This window comes from Mobula hypostoma, chromosome 6 (assembly GCF_963921235.1).
Source record: "Mobula hypostoma chromosome 6, sMobHyp1.1, whole genome shotgun sequence".
NCBI classification, from domain to species: domain Eukaryota; kingdom Metazoa; phylum Chordata; class Chondrichthyes; order Myliobatiformes; family Myliobatidae; genus Mobula; species Mobula hypostoma.
Window position 1 is genome coordinate 34,564,755 of NC_086102.1, and position 17,670 is coordinate 34,582,424.

Below are 17,670 nucleotides of genomic sequence, written 5' to 3' on the forward strand. Positions count from 1 at the left end.
AGACAATAGGTGCAGGAGTAGACCATTCGGCCCTTCGAGCCAGCACCACCATTCACTGTGATCATGGCTGATCATCCACTATCAGTATCCAGTTCCTGCCTTATCCCCATAACCTTTGATTCCACTATCTTTAAGAGCTCTATCCATCTCTTTTTTGAAAGCATCCAGAGACTTGGCCTCCACAGCCTTCTGGGGCAGAGCATTCCACATACCCACCACTCTCTGGGTGAGGGTGAGATTAATGCAAAAGACTAAATCAGCAGTATTATTTCTATTGAAACTTGAAGAAAATAGTCTTCAAATAAGGATGGAGATGTTGACATTGCATGCAGGTATCCGAACAACCAAAGGAAAGTGGACGTGTTACAAAGTCATTTGCTTAAGCTGTTCTAGGAGTCAAGGGGCCATTGAAGCATCTCTCAGGGCTGTCTGTAGTGGACTTCTTCTCAGGAGATTCATTAAAGAAAAAGCTATTTTGCACTTGTCTTTGACATGGAAGATTATATTCAGTTATTGTAGCTGTCTACAGCTGACAGAGCCCAGGCAATTACAATCCTTCCTTGGCATTAGTCAAGATTCAGATTTGCTCTGCTGGTTAGAACCAAGTCGTGGGCACTGTTCTGAGCTCCATGACAGGAAGAGGTTGTTGAGAGCAAAAAGAAAACAATTCAATTATATTCTCAAAGTCTCCCTGAAAAAACTACAACTTTCCACTAATTCCTGGAAACTCTTGGACCATGACAACTCAAAGTAGAGAAGGAGGACTCAAGGTGGCCATAAATCAGGAGCACACAGAAACCCAGCATCAATGCTAGAAGGACCTGCTATCATCAAGCTACACACCCAACCTATCCCTCCCCCATACCTGTGCAAGAGTCTATTGTTCCCACATTGGTCTCATTAGTCAACTTAGAACCAGAGCAGAAGTAAGCTATCCCTCATCCTGAGGGGCTGAGGTGATGAGTTGACACACAAGAGGGTGATTGAAAAGTCGACTGAATGGTGCCATTGCTCTTACATCTCAATGTCAGCAAAACCAAAGAGCTGTTTATTGACTACAGGAGGAGAAAGCTGGAGGTCTGTGAGCCATCATCATCAGGAGATCAAAGGTGGAGATGGTCTGCAACTTTAATTTCCTCAGCATTATCATTTCAGAAGGCCTGTCCTGTATCCAGCATGAAACTGTTAGTACAAAGAAGGCACAGAAATGCTCTACTTTCTTAAAAGTCTGCAAAGATTCAGCATGTCGTCTAATAGTTTAACAGACTTCTATAGCTGCACAGTGGAGATTATACTGACTGGTTGCATCACAGCCTAGTGTGGAAACACCAATGCCCTTAAATGGAAAAGCCTACAAAATGTGGTGGATATGGCCCAGTCCATCACAGGTAAAGTCCTCCCCATCACTGAGCATGTCTACAAGGAGCACTGTTGCAGAAAGTCACAATCCATCATCAAGGATCCCTACCATCCAGGCCCTGTCCTCTTTTTGCAGTTGCCGTAAGGAAGGAAGTACAGGAGCCTCAGGCCCCACACCACCAGGTTCAGGTGCAGTTATTACCCCTCAACCATCAGGCTCTTGGACTGGAGAGGTAACTTCACTCATCCCAACAATGAATTTATTCCACACATGTGGACTTACTTTCAAGGATTTTACAACTCAAGTTCTCAATATCTATCACTTACTAATTTATTCTTATCTTTTTTCCTTTTCTTTTAAAATATGCCCACTGGTTGTTTGTTCATCTTTGTTGTGTGCAGTTTTTCATTTATTCTATCCTGTTTCTTTGTATTTACTGTGAATTCCCGCAAGAAAATGAATCTCAGGTTAATATATGGTGGCATATGCACTTTGATAATAAATATACTTTGGACATTGCCTGTTGAAGATGGCAGCTGATTACTGTTAAAATAGAAGCAGGGCAGTCTTTGAATTGAATACGGTCAGAAAACATTGTAAACGCTCCATTAGCATGTGTGAAACTGAGTTCTTCTCTCTGGACTGTCGTCCTTGTTTTAAAGGAAGATTGCTGTGGAAGAGCATTGAATTCATGGGGTTAGTTAGAGCCAAAAAATATTACTTTTATGAGTCACAAGGTTCCTATGAATGAGCAGCCCAATGACTCCATACAAGGCAAGCGCTTCACTGTGTTGCCAAGTTCACTGCATGCCCCTTTAGAAATAGAATGCCATTTACATCCAAAAGTCCATAAAGCATACTACAATGATGGTGTAACAACTTTTTAGAAGTATTATAAAAACATCTGTCATACAAAACCTACTTAAGCAGTAAAATAGCTTTTTTTGTTAATGTTTAATGGGAGATTAAATGCAGTGCACAAGAAGCTTCTTCATCACCTTCATTTGTTTTGCTCTGTGGATCTAAGAGGAACAAAACTAGTAAACTCTCCAAATATGTTCCAGGAAAGCTCTGGTTTTCCATCTCAATTCAAAGCAGGTGCAGAGAGAAAAAGAAACAAAAACAAACTCAAGTTATATCAAGTCCTTTTCAGTCACGATGGAATCAATAATAGTTCTCTTTAAATCAGTCACATCAGACTGCACTTCCATTTTCCTTGTCATTTTTACATGTAGATTACACATCTCAAAGCAGAAGATATTCGAACGTTCTAAACCAAAGACAAAAGCAGCCATTTTGCCATCTAGACCCTATCAACAGATGAGTCAATTGTTCAATTTGAATCTCAGCCTTTGAGAAGTTTAAATAACATCTATGTATAAATAGAACAATTTACTGTCTCCAACATATTTTACATTTAAATTACACTGTATAGTTTAAATTGTTTGTCAGATAATCACAGCAGAGAGTTTAGAGATCAAGCAAATACATAATTGAATTCTTGTCTGCTTTGAGTTCTTCAATACTGGTTGGGGCACTGGCAAGGACATTTTAAATTTTACATCTTGTGTCAGCAAGGGAAGCAAAAAGTGAACCAAGCTGTTTAATGCTGATTGTCTTCCAGTGTCCCCTGCTGGAAGGATACAAATGTGAATGTCAAGTAAGAGTAGAGTCAACTAATAAGACCCTGGCCTTGCTCATACATGAAGGATTAAAAGAGTTGTTGACTGCTGCCAATGGTACAACAATTTAGCATAAACAGTTGACCTTTACCAACAGAAAGGAATAGGTCAGCACATGTTGAAAAGATAGAGAAAATTGAAGAAGGAATTATAAAGGAGCGCAACAGAGTTTGATTACAAATATGCACCCCAATTGAACATGATTTTTAAAAAGGCAAATATAAGACTACATTTCAATAACAATGCATGATATACCTCCTTAATCAAGTTTTGGTGTTCTTCTGATTGGCTGAAGTTCATGCCGATGTCAAAAATATTGATGATGCCTTGATTGCAAGCGTCTATCCAAGATTGATGTTCATGTCGCTCAGGTAACCTGTCCCAGAAGGTTTTGAATGCTTCCCATATTGCTTCTTGACACACTAAAAAAAATAGCCACATTGAGAGAGTGACTTACACCAACTCTTCCATAAAACTGCTTTAATTCATCTGTGTATCTCAGGTAACCATCTGAAGAATAAGTTCATTTTCAATAGTAAAGCACATTTGCGATTGCAATAGTTATCTTTAATAATTAGCTAGGCAGACATTTGCAAAATACTCTTATTATGCTAAGGAATTTGAAAATTAAATAATGGCAAAACCAGCTATATTTACTCATTACAATGTTATATTAACACAGAATACAGAACAGTCGGGCAACAACAAAACCTGTAGTGTGCACCAACTAAATCTGCATAGCCAACCAGCATATCCATACCCCAGAGCTCACATCACCCCATATACAACTCTTTACAAATTGTCGCTTCTGCCATAATGGTTACTTCTTTCAAAATCATCCATTTACACCTGTGTGACCATGAGGTCAGCATGATCGAAAGAAATCCTGCCAGTTTTCAAGATGTACAGTGGACTCTCAAATGGAAGTCTGAATCATGAGTAGATAGGTCTCCTTTACATGTGATATGCTACAAAAATCAGTGTGCTACCACCGTCCTCCTGGCCATAGGTTGGACATGCATGTTTAATTCAGGAATGGTGTAGAGTTTTAAGAGAAGGTGCTTGGCTTCTGGAAATTCACATGTTGGCACTGTGCTAAATGAGCCTTGAACTTGGCATCATACAACACCCTCCACAGCCAGGCCTCTATTTCCCAAACGACAACATGATCAGCATCTCAGCACTGTACAGGACAATTTGAGGATGCCAATCAATCTGATGTAGCAAACTGATGGGCCACTTTTTTTTCATGTCACTGATTAACCTTCATCTCAGGATCTTTAGCAATGAGATGGGTGCATTTTAAAGCTAACAACCTCTTTAACAGTTAACACTTCGGGCCGAGACCCTTCAGCAGGACCTTTGGTTGACCCTGTATAAGCTGCTACGTCCAAGCGCGTCACCATCTTACCAGAAGCTATTTCTTCGTCTGTGACATTTACTCGGCTCTGCACTGAACTGAGGCTGTGGCCTGTTTTGATTGCTCCAGACTTACATTCTGAATGCGATTTGCTGACTCTTATCGTTTGCATGATTTGCTTTTTCCCCTCTCTGCACCTTGGGTGTTTGATGGTCTCTTTTTTATGGGCTCCTTTGGGTTTCTCTGTTTAGTGGCTGCCTGTAAAGAGACTAGCCTCAAGATTGTATAATGTATACACACTTCGATAATAAATGTACTTTGAACTTTGAGATGACAAGTGAAGAGCAGTGAGCTCTGGTGTTGAACGTGATTGCACTAGAGAATTTGAAGAAGAGTTTCACCAGAATGTAGCCTCAAGCTTGGATAGTCTGTGCCTGTTTTTCTTGAAGTGGAGGCGACTAAAGTGGGATATGTTTGGGGCAGAGATAGGATAGATATTAGGACACTTTTAAGAGTAGACAACATAGATTTAAATAAATGGCAAAGGACTTAAAACGGTACCATTTTTTCACAATGAGAGTGGATGGAATCTGAAACACGCACTGAAGCACGTACTGTCACAATATGTAAGAAGCATCAACATGCAAAAGTATGGAAGGCTGTGGACAAAATGCTGTAACGAGATTATAGACAGGTACTCAGTTGTGAGCATGGATATGGTGGGTTGAATATTCTCTCTATCCTATCTCTGCCCCAAACAGACTATCCGAGCTTGAGGCTGCATCCTGGTGAACCTCTTCTGCATACTCTCTAGTACAATCACATCCTTTCACAATGTGTGTTGACTAGAACTGCACATTGTACTTCAAATGTGGCCTAACGTTTTATAAAGTTGTATCATGAACTCCCTGCTCTTACATTTTACGCCCGAGTTAATGAAGACAATATTCTTGTATTCCTTATTAAACAATTTATCTGCCTGTGCTGTTACCTTTAGGGATATTTGGAATGATACACCGAGATGCTTCTGTTCCTCACAGCACTAACAGCTTTCCCACAATGCATCACCTTGCACTTGCCTTGACCGAGATCTATTTGCCATTGCACTGCTCATTCAGTACAACAGTGTTTATATTTCAGTCTTCCACCACTCACAGTGCTTTCCGATGGTAATATTGATTAGCTTCTCATATCAATTACGCTTCTAGATCAATCTTTTGTTTCTTTTAACTTAAACACTTTCATTCTTTCTGTCGTTGAATCTGTAATGTCATCATCACCCACAGGTCCAAGCATTAGGTTCTTGAACCAACAGACAAAATCCTTAAACTTACAGTTTCACAATACTATGACCGCTTTGATCTCTCTGCACTAAAATGGACTTCGTTTTTTTGTGTCCTAACTGTGCTCTCTCTTGTAAAAATTGTGTCTGCTTCAAGTTTATGTATTTTTTGTGAATGTTGCTTATCTGCCTGTGATGATGCTGCGAGTAAGTTTTTTTTATAGCACACATGGACTTGTGTAGATGACAATGAACTCAGCTTTGAATTTGACACAGTATCACATATTTTCCCTTTCAGGATTTCCCCCCTCCCTTACTCATTTGCAACTTACAATCTGGTTACCTCGACTATTCATGGTTTAGTGAAATGGTTACCAGCTGGAAAAGTTAACTCATTCCCTCTCCGCTGATGCTGCCTGTCCTGCAGAGTATTCCTAGAACTTCCCATTTTTTATCGCAAATGTACTTTGGAAATTTAAAAAAAATGATCTTAGATCTTTGTAGCTCACAATTATATCCTACCAGTTATGCAAACAAAGTTCAAAGTAAAATTTATTCTCAGAGTACATACATGTCACCATTTCCTATCCTGAGATTCTTTTTCCATGGGCATACTTAGCAAATTGATAGAACAGTAACTGTAAACAGGATCAATGGAGAACAAATTGTGCAAATGTAGATATAAATAACTAGCAATAAATAATAAGCATGAAATAACAAGATAAAAGAGTCCTTAAATGAGTGTAGTTATCTCCTTTTCAATAGCATGATAGTTGAGGGATAGCAACTGTTCTTGAGCAATGATTAAGGTAAGAATCCTACTGGCTGCAACAGGGCACAGTAAAACTCACAAGTGAATCAAGAAGAAAGGAATGAAAAATTATTGGGATGTTAAATGAATCCTTTATTGTTTGGATTATCATTGTTAACATAAACTGTTTTCAAAAAGTAACCTAGCAATTAACTAATTAGCAAAGTGCACCAATAGTCATAAACAGATTAAGCTTCAAGCTAAACTCGGGGAGATTCAAGGTTTCCATTCAGAGGCAACTTGTTGAGGCTGCCTGGGCAGTTACATCAGCCTTCAATATGTTCTTTGGCAAATAGAGTGAGTGAATATTCTACAAGTAGCTGGACGGAAGACTGAAGGGGTTGTGAAATCCCACTGTTATTTTACAGGTATTGGCAGCAAACTGTCAGCATTGAATTAGCACTAATAACAGATGTTCAGGGGAGTGAAGATTACCAATCTGTTTACTCCATTCCCTGATCTGCAGTGAAGCTGAATGCTGCTTAAAGCAAAAACAAAAGTGAACACATGAACTTCAAAGTATTTGAATGGTAGTTGCACAACCAACAGATGGGGATTTTAAAAGAAGTCTGTAATAAGAAATAATTAATATTTGGTAGGTTCTGACATAATCTATTTTAAAGAAAAAAATATCATTTAAGTATTATGGGTATTACTGAGAGAGGCAGCATTTATTGTCCGTCCCTAACTGACCACCAGAGCGTGTGCGTTGTTGGGACATTCTGAAGGATAGTCAATGAAAGCCGATGCTGGAAGTCCAGAGCAACACACACAATATGCTGGAGGAACCCAGCAGGTCAGGCAGCATCTATAGAGAGGAATAAAGATTCAATGTTTCAGGCTGAGACCCTTCTTCAGGACTGGAAAAGAAGGGGGAAGAAGCCAGATTAAGGAGGTGGGGGGGGAGGGGAAGGAATACAAGCTGGGAGGTGATAGGTGATGCCAGGTGGGATGATAGGTAGGTTGGGAGGGAGGGGGTATAAAGTGAGAAGCTGGGAGGTGGTAGATGGAAAAGATAAAGGTCTGAAGAACAAAACTGATAGGAGAGGAGAGAGGGCCATGGGAGAAAGGGAAGGAGTAGGGGCACCAGAGAGGGGTGATAGGCAGGTGAGGAGAGAGATGAGGGTAAGAGGAGAGCCAAAAGGGGGAAATGGAAAAAGAGAAAAGGAGGATGGTGGGGGGGAGAGAAATTATGTGAAGTTAGAGAAATTAATGGTCATACCATCAGGTTGGAAGCAACCCAGACAGAATATGAAGTGTTGCTCCACCAATCTTAGAGTGGCCTCATCATGGCAGCAGAGATGGCCATGGATGAAATGTCAGAATGGGAATGGGGACTGGAATTAAAATGGAAATCCTGCTTGTTGATTGATGAAGCAGTCCCCCAATCTAAGTCGGGTCTCACCGATCTAGGAGAGGCTGCACCAGGAACACTGGATACAGTAAATGACCTCAACAGACTCGCAGGTGTAGTGTTGCCTCACCTGGAAGGACTGTCTGATGGTGAGGGAGGAGGTGAGTGGGTAACTGGTTACTGCTTCATTTCTTAGGATACAGGGAGTGACAGGGGAAGAAGAAAAATTGGGAAAACAGAGAAAAGTAATGTGAATGCTGAAAATCTTAAAGAAAATGCTGGATATATTCAGCAGGTCAGGCAGCAACTGTGGAGAGAACTTATGGAGACACAAGAGACTTCAATTACAAGAACCTGAAGTAACAGTCCGCAGGAGGAACTCAGCAGGTTAAGCAGCATCTGGGGGAGGAAAGGAATCGTCAACGTTTCAGTCTAACCCCTGCATCAGGACAGATTCAGGAGAGAGTTTATGGCTTGTTTGTGGTTTCATCAGGTTGAAATGTTAATCCTGTTTCGTTCTCCAGGGATACTGTTTTACCTATTGGCTATTTCTAGCTTTTTCTGTTATTACCTAACCGAGCTGACCACTATTCTCTGGCATTTAGGAGAATGCAAAGTGATTTCAATGATCCCAATGAAATACATACAAGAAGGAGATTGAAAATCTGGCTGAATGGTGCCACAACAACAATGTCAGCAAAAATCAAGGTGCTACTTATTGACTACAGGAGAAAGAAACCAGAGATCTGTGAGCGAGTACTCCTGATGGAATCAGAGGGTCAGTAACTTTAAATTCCTCAGCATTATCATTTCAGAGGATCTACCCTGAGTCCAGCACATGCCATCACAAAGAAGGCACAGCAGCGCCTCTACTTTCTTAGAAGCTTGTGAAGATTCAGCATGTTATCTAAAACTTTGACAAACTTCCGCAGATGCACAGTACAGAGTATCCTGACTAGTTGCATCGTGGCCTGGTATGGAAACAGCAAATGAAGTGCTTATGGAGGATAAGAAATTTGACAGAACACTTAAGAAAGAAATCAGGAGGGTTAAAAAAGGGCATGAGGCTGCCCTAGCAGACAAAGTGGAGGAGAATCTTAAGGGATTCTACAGATATATTAAGAGAAAAAGGATTGCAAAGGACAAAATTTGTCCTTTGGAAGATCAGAACGGTAATCTATGCATGTAGCCTAAAGAGATGGAAGAGATCTTAAGTGGATTTTTTGCATCTCTGTTTAGTCAGAAGGTGGATTATAAAGTGAGGCAAAGCAGAAACAAGATCATGGACCCTATACAGTTTACAAAGGAGGAGGTGTTTACTGTCTTGAGACAAATTAGGGTGGATAAATCTCCAGGGCCTGACAAGGTGTTCCCTTGGACATTGTGGGAGGCAAGTATAGAAACTGCAGGAGTTCTAGTAGGTGAGGTACTGGAGGACTGGAGGATGGCCAATATTGTTCCATTGTTTAAGAAAGGCTTGAAAACTATACCAGGAAGTTATAGACTGGTGAGCCTGACATCGGTACTGGGAAAATTATTGGAAGGTATTCTAAGGGAAAGGATATACGAGTATTTGGATAGACACGGGCTGATAAGGGATTGTCAGCATGGCCTTGTGTGTGGTGAGTCACATCTAACCAATCTTATGGAGGTTTTTTGAAGTTACCAGAAAGGTAACTTCCTCAGTTGATGAACACAAGGCAGTGGATGTTGTCCACATGGACTCTAGCAAGGCGTTTGACAAGGCCCTGCATGGGAGTTTGGTCAAGAATCTTCAGTCACTTGGCATTCATAATGAAGTAGTAAATTGGATTGGACGTTGACTTCATGGGAGAAGTCAGACAGTGGTAGTAGAGGGTTGCCTCTCTGACTGGAGGCCTGTGACTAGTGGAGTGCTACAGGTTATCAGTGCTGCGTGCTTTGTTGTTTGTCATCTATATCAATGATCTGGATGATAATGTGGTTAACTGGATCAGCACATCTGCAGATGACACCAAGTTTGGGGATGTAGTGGGCAGCAAGGAAGACTATCAGAGCTTGCAGTGGGATCTGTATCAGCTGAAAAAATGGGCTGAAAAGTGGCAAATGGAATTTAATGCAGACAAGTACTTGGGTGAGACTAACCAGGGTAGGTCTTACACAGTGAACAATAGGGCAATGAGGAGGGTGGTAGAACAAAAGGATCTGGGCATATAGGTTCATAATTCATTGAAAGTAGTGTAACAGGTAGATAAGGTCATAAAGAAAGCTTTTGGCACATTGGCCTTCATTAAATCAAAGTATTGAGTACAGGAGATGGGATGTTATGTTGAAGTTGTATAAGATGTTGGTGAGGTCTAATTTGGAGTACTGTATGCGGTTTTAATCACTTACCTATAAGAAAAAAGTAAATATGGTTGAAAGAGTGCAGAGAAATTTTACAAGGATGTTGCCGGTTCTGGAGGACTTGAGTTACATGGAAAGATTGAGTAGGTTAGGACTTTATTCCTTGGAAAGTAGAAGATTAAAAGGAGATTTCACAGAGGTACGTATACAAAATTATGAGGGGTATAGGTAGGGTAAACGCAAGCAAGCTTTTTCCACTGAGGCTGGTGGGACTACAACCAGATGTCAGGAGTTAAGGGTGAAATGTGAAAAGTTTAAGGGGAACATGAGGGGAAACGTCTTCATTCAGAGGGTTGTGAGAGTGTGGAATGAGCTGCCAGTGCATGCGAGCTCGATTTCAAAGCTTGAGAAGTTTGGATAGTTACATGGATGGCAGGGGTGTGGAGGGCTATGGTCCAGGTGCAGGTCGATAGTTTAAATGGCTTGGCATGAACTAGATGGGCCAAAAGACCTGCTTCTGTGCTGTACTTTTCTATGGCTCTACAACTCTATTAGTGCCCAAGAACAGAAAAGCCTACAAAAAGTGATTGATACAGCCTGTCACAAGAAAACAGCATCCATCGTCAAGGATCCCCACCGTCCAGGCCATGCCCCCGTTTGGCCATTGCCAATGGAAAGGAAGTACAGGAGCCTCAGGCGCTACATCACAAGATTCAGAAACAGTTAGGACTTTCTTCCTTGGAATAATATCCCTTCGAACATCAGGCTCCGGAACTAGTGTGAATAACCTCAGTCACCTCAACACTGAACTAATTCCAGAACCCATAGATCTTAGAACATGTGTTCCATGTTTATTTACTTACGTATTTATTATTGTATTTGCACACTTTGCCTTCTTTTGTACATTGGTTGTTTTGTCAGTCTTTATGTCTAGTTTTTCATTGGTTCTGTTGTATTTCTCTGTTCTACTGTCAATGCCCACAAGAAAATTAATCTCAGGGTTGTATATGGTGACATACATGTGCTTGGAAAATAAACTTTGAACTTTGATAAGAGTAAATCCAAAAGATTGCTTTTGCTGGTTGAAGCATCTAAAACTTAGGAATCAGTTTCCAAATAAGTATTTGCATTTAAGTAAACGAGTTGTACACCATTAGCAGGCTTAAAGGTGAATAAATCTCCAAAGCCTGGCGATAGCTATTCAAGGATGCTTTCTCAGGCAGGCAAACAGATTTCTGGGATTCCGATAGAGATATATGAATCTTTATTGACCACAGGTGAGGTGATACATAACCAGAAGATAACAAACAAGGTATCTTTATTCAGGAGGAGCTGTAAGGGATAAGCCAGGCAGCTACAGGTTTGTGAGTCTAACATAAATGGGACGGAAGTTGTTGGAAAAAAGCCTGAAGAACAAAATTAATATATACTTGACAGATAGGGATTAATCAAAGAATGCATGCCATTGTTAGATCCCTGTATGACCAATTTGATTGAATTATTTTGCAGAGGTATCTAAGGGCCATTGAATAGTCTAGATAGATTTCAATAAACTCTTGACAAGGTCCCAAATTGAGGTCTGCTTCAATATTACCCTTCAAATATCAGGCTCCTGAACGAGTGTGGATAACCTCACTCACCCCCAACACTGAACTAATTCCACAACCCATGGACCCAACTTCAAGAACTCTACAACTCATGGTGTTCTGAGCCCATGGAGCCCTTGTGCGAGTGGATTAATGCAAGGAAGCTAAAGAGGGTGATGGTCACATTGCTTTATGATTGACCGTCAATAGCCAGTGGGGAATCACAAGGAAAGGTACTGGAAACCGAACTATTTGTTGTATTCATTAACAACTTGGATGGACAGGTTCTGGGATGTACTGCCTGTGGTATGTGGGCTGACCGGTTATGTGGGCTCCTGAGGACATGAGTTCTAGGATTCTTGAAATTGGCTGCATGGGTTGTGGAACTAGTTCAGTGTTAGGGGTGAGTGAGGTGTGTGTCAAATGGTTGTCGTGATGCGTCTAGTGTGGTGGTGTAGTGGGCAGTGCTTGTCGCTCTCGCTTTCAGCTTCCACTGCCAGCTAGCAGTCGCGTGAAAAGGAAGCTGAACGTGTAAGTCTCTCCCTGCCAGTACATGGCCTTTCCAACAGCAAGACTCAGGTAGAGCCTCCTTGCTGGCGACATACAAAAACTGAACACCCTTCAGACTGGGGCTGAACTACAGAGGACGGGGAGGAGGTCTGGCCCCTGCACACACAGCAGGCAGGCCCACCAGCACGTGGACATGCCCTGGTACTCATGAACCATATCCCCAGCTATGGGTAAATAGCACCACTGCCTTCTGGGCAACCTCGGGAGAGATGAAGGCTACAGGAGTAAACCCAGACAGAAAATCTGGAGTGGAGTTCCTAAGGCAGTTGAACGTCATTGAACATCCTTCCGGCAGCTCCTGCAGCCAAGCCGGTGCCAAACATATTGGTTCACTTTCCTTTGGACTACACTGGTGAGGCCGACAGGGGGGATCTTGACGAATGGATATCCCAAGATCTCTATGCCTTCCACCCAATCTTGTGCCTTGGAGAGGTCACTCCAGTGACATAATTTCCACTGTCTTTTGAGACAGAACAATGCCATCATCATTACCCAGACCAAGTCTTGATCCACCAAGGCATAGAAGTCAAAGGAAGGGACCACATACCAAAACTTTGTACTGGTATAGAGGGGTACTTGATGGTTGGCATGGTGGACAAAAAGGCATTTTTATATATTGTGTGATCAGTTACTCCATAACAAGATGAGCTGAAATTCCTTCACTCAGAATATTGGAATCATTTTCCCTTGAGCCTGCAGATGCTTACAGTCAGACTGAGATTGGAGATTTTTGGGCATAAAGAAAATTAAAGATTATAGGAAGAGGACGAGAAAGCAGAGTTGATGTGGAAGATCAGCCTTTAAAAAAGAATATGGAATCCTTGCCTTCATTGTCCAGGTTATAGAATATATAAGAGTAGGGAGGTCATAAAACATTGGCTTAGTCACAACTGGAGTATTGCCTAGTCCTGCTCCTATTCTTTGTGTTCTTAAAACATCTTTAGCTATTATCAGGAATAAGTGATATCCCAGCTTCGTGGATCTGAGATGACTTTTGGCCTTAATTGAATCCATCTGAAATAGTCTGGGAGCTGCAACATTGGCTCATCTGTGTTTAATATCATCATCAGAAGCTGCAGATATTTTTAAAAACCCTCGCAGATTTATTTTGTTTTAAAATACAAGATCTCATAATAAATCATTCCTAATTCCTTTTTCTGAAGTATATATTTCTAAAATTTTGGATGCAAAGGATACACAGAAGAAATGTATAGTTGTTCCAGAAAAAACAACGTCTTCAGAAGTTTCACTGGAGAGCATAGAAAAAGTTAAAGGCTGCTAAACAGTAAAAGGACTTGTCTTACCTCTCAACTTGTAATACTTGAAGTAGCTGCCAATGGCCTGTGACACAGTTTCCTCTGGGCACAGTTTAATATCACTTGGAAATGAAAAGGATCGTTTATGTCTGGTATTCCGATCAGTTATCTGCACAGCGCTTCCAGTTTCAAGCGATTTAGTGCTGCCATGAGGCAGACTTCCAGGATCTTGATGCTGTCTTCTCTCACCTGAAGTCCCCTTCAATACATCTGAAACAGATAAATCCATATGTGCACTACCGATAACCTGACATTGTCAGCATTTTACTTTCACCTACATATCTTGTAACATGTCACCACAGTAAAATGAGACTGTTGTTCTAAGTGATAAAAATAGATCTAAAATAGTTAAAGTAACAGAATGAGACCTAAAAAATGATTTCTAGATTCATAACTGAACAAAATAAAACTAGCTTTTGCCTTTTATTCAGAATAAACTAATGATCTTAATTATAAAATCAAAACATTTGAGCATTAAAATATCTGGAAAAACCTGGGCTAAAACAGAATGTCATGTCTCACAGTAGATAATATGTCTGAAGAATTGAGGCTTTTTATCACATCTGCCTCCAGTGATCAGAAATGACCTCATTTTCATGCGAAAGCTCCAACTAATGTTATCATGATGCTGTTGTCTACAACAAAATATCGATTGTAGATGTAATGTTTTATTTAATGTTGAAAATCAATGCACAGTGTAGTTAAAATTTAGAATATTCGCATCCTCAGAGAAAAACATTGTCATGGGGGGTATTGATTTGTTAATTTTACTCAAAAACCTAAGCACAGATTCAAGTGAAATGCATAATCTATTTCATACAGGTATATTAATTCTTACATTTATGATTTGCCTCAAGACAAATCCAGCAAAAATTTAGCATAGTTCCTGCATTTTTATTTTTAGGCTTGAATTTTCAACTATTTTTTTCTTCATGAAAAATAAACTGCGGGAGGACTCAGCTGGTCAGGGAGTATCTGGAGAGGCAAAGGGATCGTCGATGTTTCAGGTCAAGACCCTGAATAAGTCATGATGCCTGCACCTGAAGTCACTTGTGTTTCTACTTTGCTTTTCATGAAACAGATTAAGGGAAATAAATTTGAAGTTATAAATACTGTATCACAAACCTCAAGGTATCTCATAAGCAATGGAGACACTTCTTTATTATAGAAAATATGGTGATAAGTCAGGACATTCCAAGCGGGGTGATATTGAGCATTTATTATCAAAGAATGTATGAATTATGGACCTTGAAATTTGTCTGCTTACAGGCAGCCACAAAACAAGAAACCCAGATAACCTAATTTGAAAAAAAAAGACCAAGACCACTGCGCAGAGGGAGGAAAAAAAACACAAATCATGCAAACAGTAGAAGCAAACGAACAGCATTCCAAACCAGAGTGAGCCCCGGATGTACTTCCTGAGCAGCCAGAGTAAGCCAAAGTCTTGGGCCCAGTTCATCACACCAGCGAGGCAAAAACGCACAGCAGCTTTGGTGCTGTGGAGTAAGGAATGCACATTCGTGGGAGAGCGAGCAAAAACAACCCGACCATCACCTTCATTCCCGACACTATCTGTGCCAGCATTTAAATTGTCCGGGTTAGGTGGAGGGTTATCGAAACTCTTCGGCATTGACTCCTCTCCAAATTGCTCACACGATCTCCGGCAGTGTTACCAACTCCGTCTGCTACCCCAGCTCAAACACGCTGCTCCTCACAATGCCCCAGCATGGCTCATCCCCTGAACCAGCTTCACCTTCACCTGCCTCCTCACTGCCTGTCAAAAATATTCTGCTATTTTTATAATGATACGGACTGAGAACAAAATAGTCGGCAGGTCACCATGGATATCTCCTTGGTTCTGCTTCAAAATAATCGATCGGATCTTTTACACTCTGGCTGAAATAGCAACTCAGTGTCACACTCAAAACGATGGCCTTCGACGGTGCAAAATCGTCTCAGTTCATGCCCTGTGGCATCAAGATTCTAATGAAAGCACTTTGACCTGAAACTTTGCCTCTGCCTCACTCTCCATAAACGCAACCTTCCTTCCTGGGTATTTCCAGCACTTTTAATTTTTTTTCAATTGAGATTAATTTTCACGTCTCCTGCGGGACTCTGACTCGGAGGCAACAATCCTAACAAATATACCACAGCTGATATACATTAGTATCAGCACTGCAATTATTTGGTAAAGAACTAAGGCAAGTAGGCTTCATGAATTGTAATTGTAATACTGTGAAGCTGAGTTATTCTAAACCTTGTAGCATTCATAACTCCAGACAGCAACTGGCTACGTAAATAGCAAACAATCTCTTTTACTTCAATTACTTCTCAAAATGCCTCCCTAATGTAAAATTTTCTTTCATTTCTTGTTTTGTCTGATTGGCATTAAATTCTTCAGGATGTTTAAATACTTATTAGGAGGATACAGAAGTTCGAAGTGTATTAGTCCCTCGTTTGTACTGAGCTCCCTGGACTCAGACAGGATGGCAAAAATGATGCCACAGTTTGTCTCAATTTTATTCCAGTCTCGGAGGAAAAGAGTGGAGCCAGGATTTCCACTCCTATTCACTGTCCAGAATGCCCTGCCAAACACCCAGGTATGTGGACAGCGGGTCGGGACAACGTCAGGCTTGGTTGTGATATTATCGTGGCGAATGGCCTGTTACCACTCACTGTCAATGCTCAGACATGAATCACAGCCATCCGTGCCAGATGCAAGAGAGCAAACGGAAGAGCCAGATACAGAAAAGCAAAAAGGAAAAGTTTAAACAAAAAGGCGTGCATTCATCTCAACACAATTTACATTCTGCATCACTTCTGTATGTGTATTTGAAAGAACAGTACAACGATTACAATTAATTACATTTGCAGTGCCGATTTCAAGTGCAAGACTTATTTTAATCATAGTGCATTGCATACTATTTGGAAATGCTAACTAATTTTTTAAAAAAGTACCTGAATTTGCCTCTAAAACGCAGTTGAGTAGAAGGACACATGGAAACACTGAAGAGGTTTTCCACCAATAACCTAACATTCTCTTTCCTTTATACAATCTACAAAATAAAGAGAGAATCAATAGAAACATGTCTATGGTTGGGGACAATCTGGGAGAAATGGGTTCTCTAAATATAGGTACTTGATAAATACTAGACCTCAACAACTTGCAGTGAGGATTTTTGGCAATGGTGAGACAGCCTTTGTAAATATTTTAATTAAAACATGTAACTCACCTTTTCTAAGTGCGCTTATGAACTTAATGAACGTGTAATCAGGCGCCAAGGGGACGGTTCTAAGAGAAACCTGTCCCTACTGCCACAGAAGACTTCAACGACACCCGTATCCCTCTAATCGGCTTTCCAATTATAGGGACCGCGTCATTTACCGTTGTTAACTGGATGTCGGAACACACGTCTAACTTGTTCCATTAAAAAAAAACTAATTATCAAACTTTGAACACTGTCACATCAAAAGCAGCACGCTACTCTGCTGGAGGAACTCAGCAGGTCAGGCAGTATCTATGGAAATGAATAAACAGTCGGCATTTCTGGCCGAGGCCCTTCGTCAAGTCAATCCTACCCATCGTAACTCGATTCAATAAGCATGTATGGAATCTGTTATCAGTCTTATGCAGTGAAGCTTCTCGCTCGTTATATTTGTGTTTATAGTTGATCAAACTAATCTTGGAAATTCGGCACAATATATTATATCTCAAAGTTTAAAAAAATCGGATCAAGCCCAGCCGCATCAAAAACACCGGGGTTATTTTATCCATTTCTTTATTCTTTTAAAATTTACTGTATGTGCTTTATTTACATGAACTGCAGTTTACGGGTAGCTGGCTGGAATGTTACAATTTTTGACATTTTGTACACAAGAAGTTTGGTACTGATTTCAACCCCCTTTCCTTTTACATAAAATTTTGATGTGGGCGGCCATTCGCAGTTATGCATTGTGTTGTTTTCCTTTTGAACCAGCGGCCCAAAACTCTCAGGTACTTGTGCGCTGGCTTGACTTTCAACAC

General features: G+C 40.7%; 1 protein-coding gene across 1 annotated transcript in view; it reads right to left on the reverse strand.

Moving 5' to 3' along the window:
* Window positions 1-16,698, reverse strand: part of impg2a (interphotoreceptor matrix proteoglycan 2a) — an 86,752-nt gene extending 70,054 nt beyond the window's left edge. The window contains exons 1-3 of the mRNA XM_063049835.1: window positions 16,605-16,698; window positions 13,635-13,856; window positions 3,298-3,464 (exon numbers count right to left, since the gene is read on the reverse strand). Coding sequence (XP_062905905.1) covers window positions 3,298-3,464; window positions 13,635-13,856; window positions 16,605-16,683 — 468 coding nt within the window. The 5' untranslated portion in view covers window positions 16,684-16,698. The remainder of the gene's footprint in view (window positions 1-3,297; window positions 3,465-13,634; window positions 13,857-16,604) is intronic.
* Window positions 16,699-17,670: the final 972 nt, after the last annotated feature.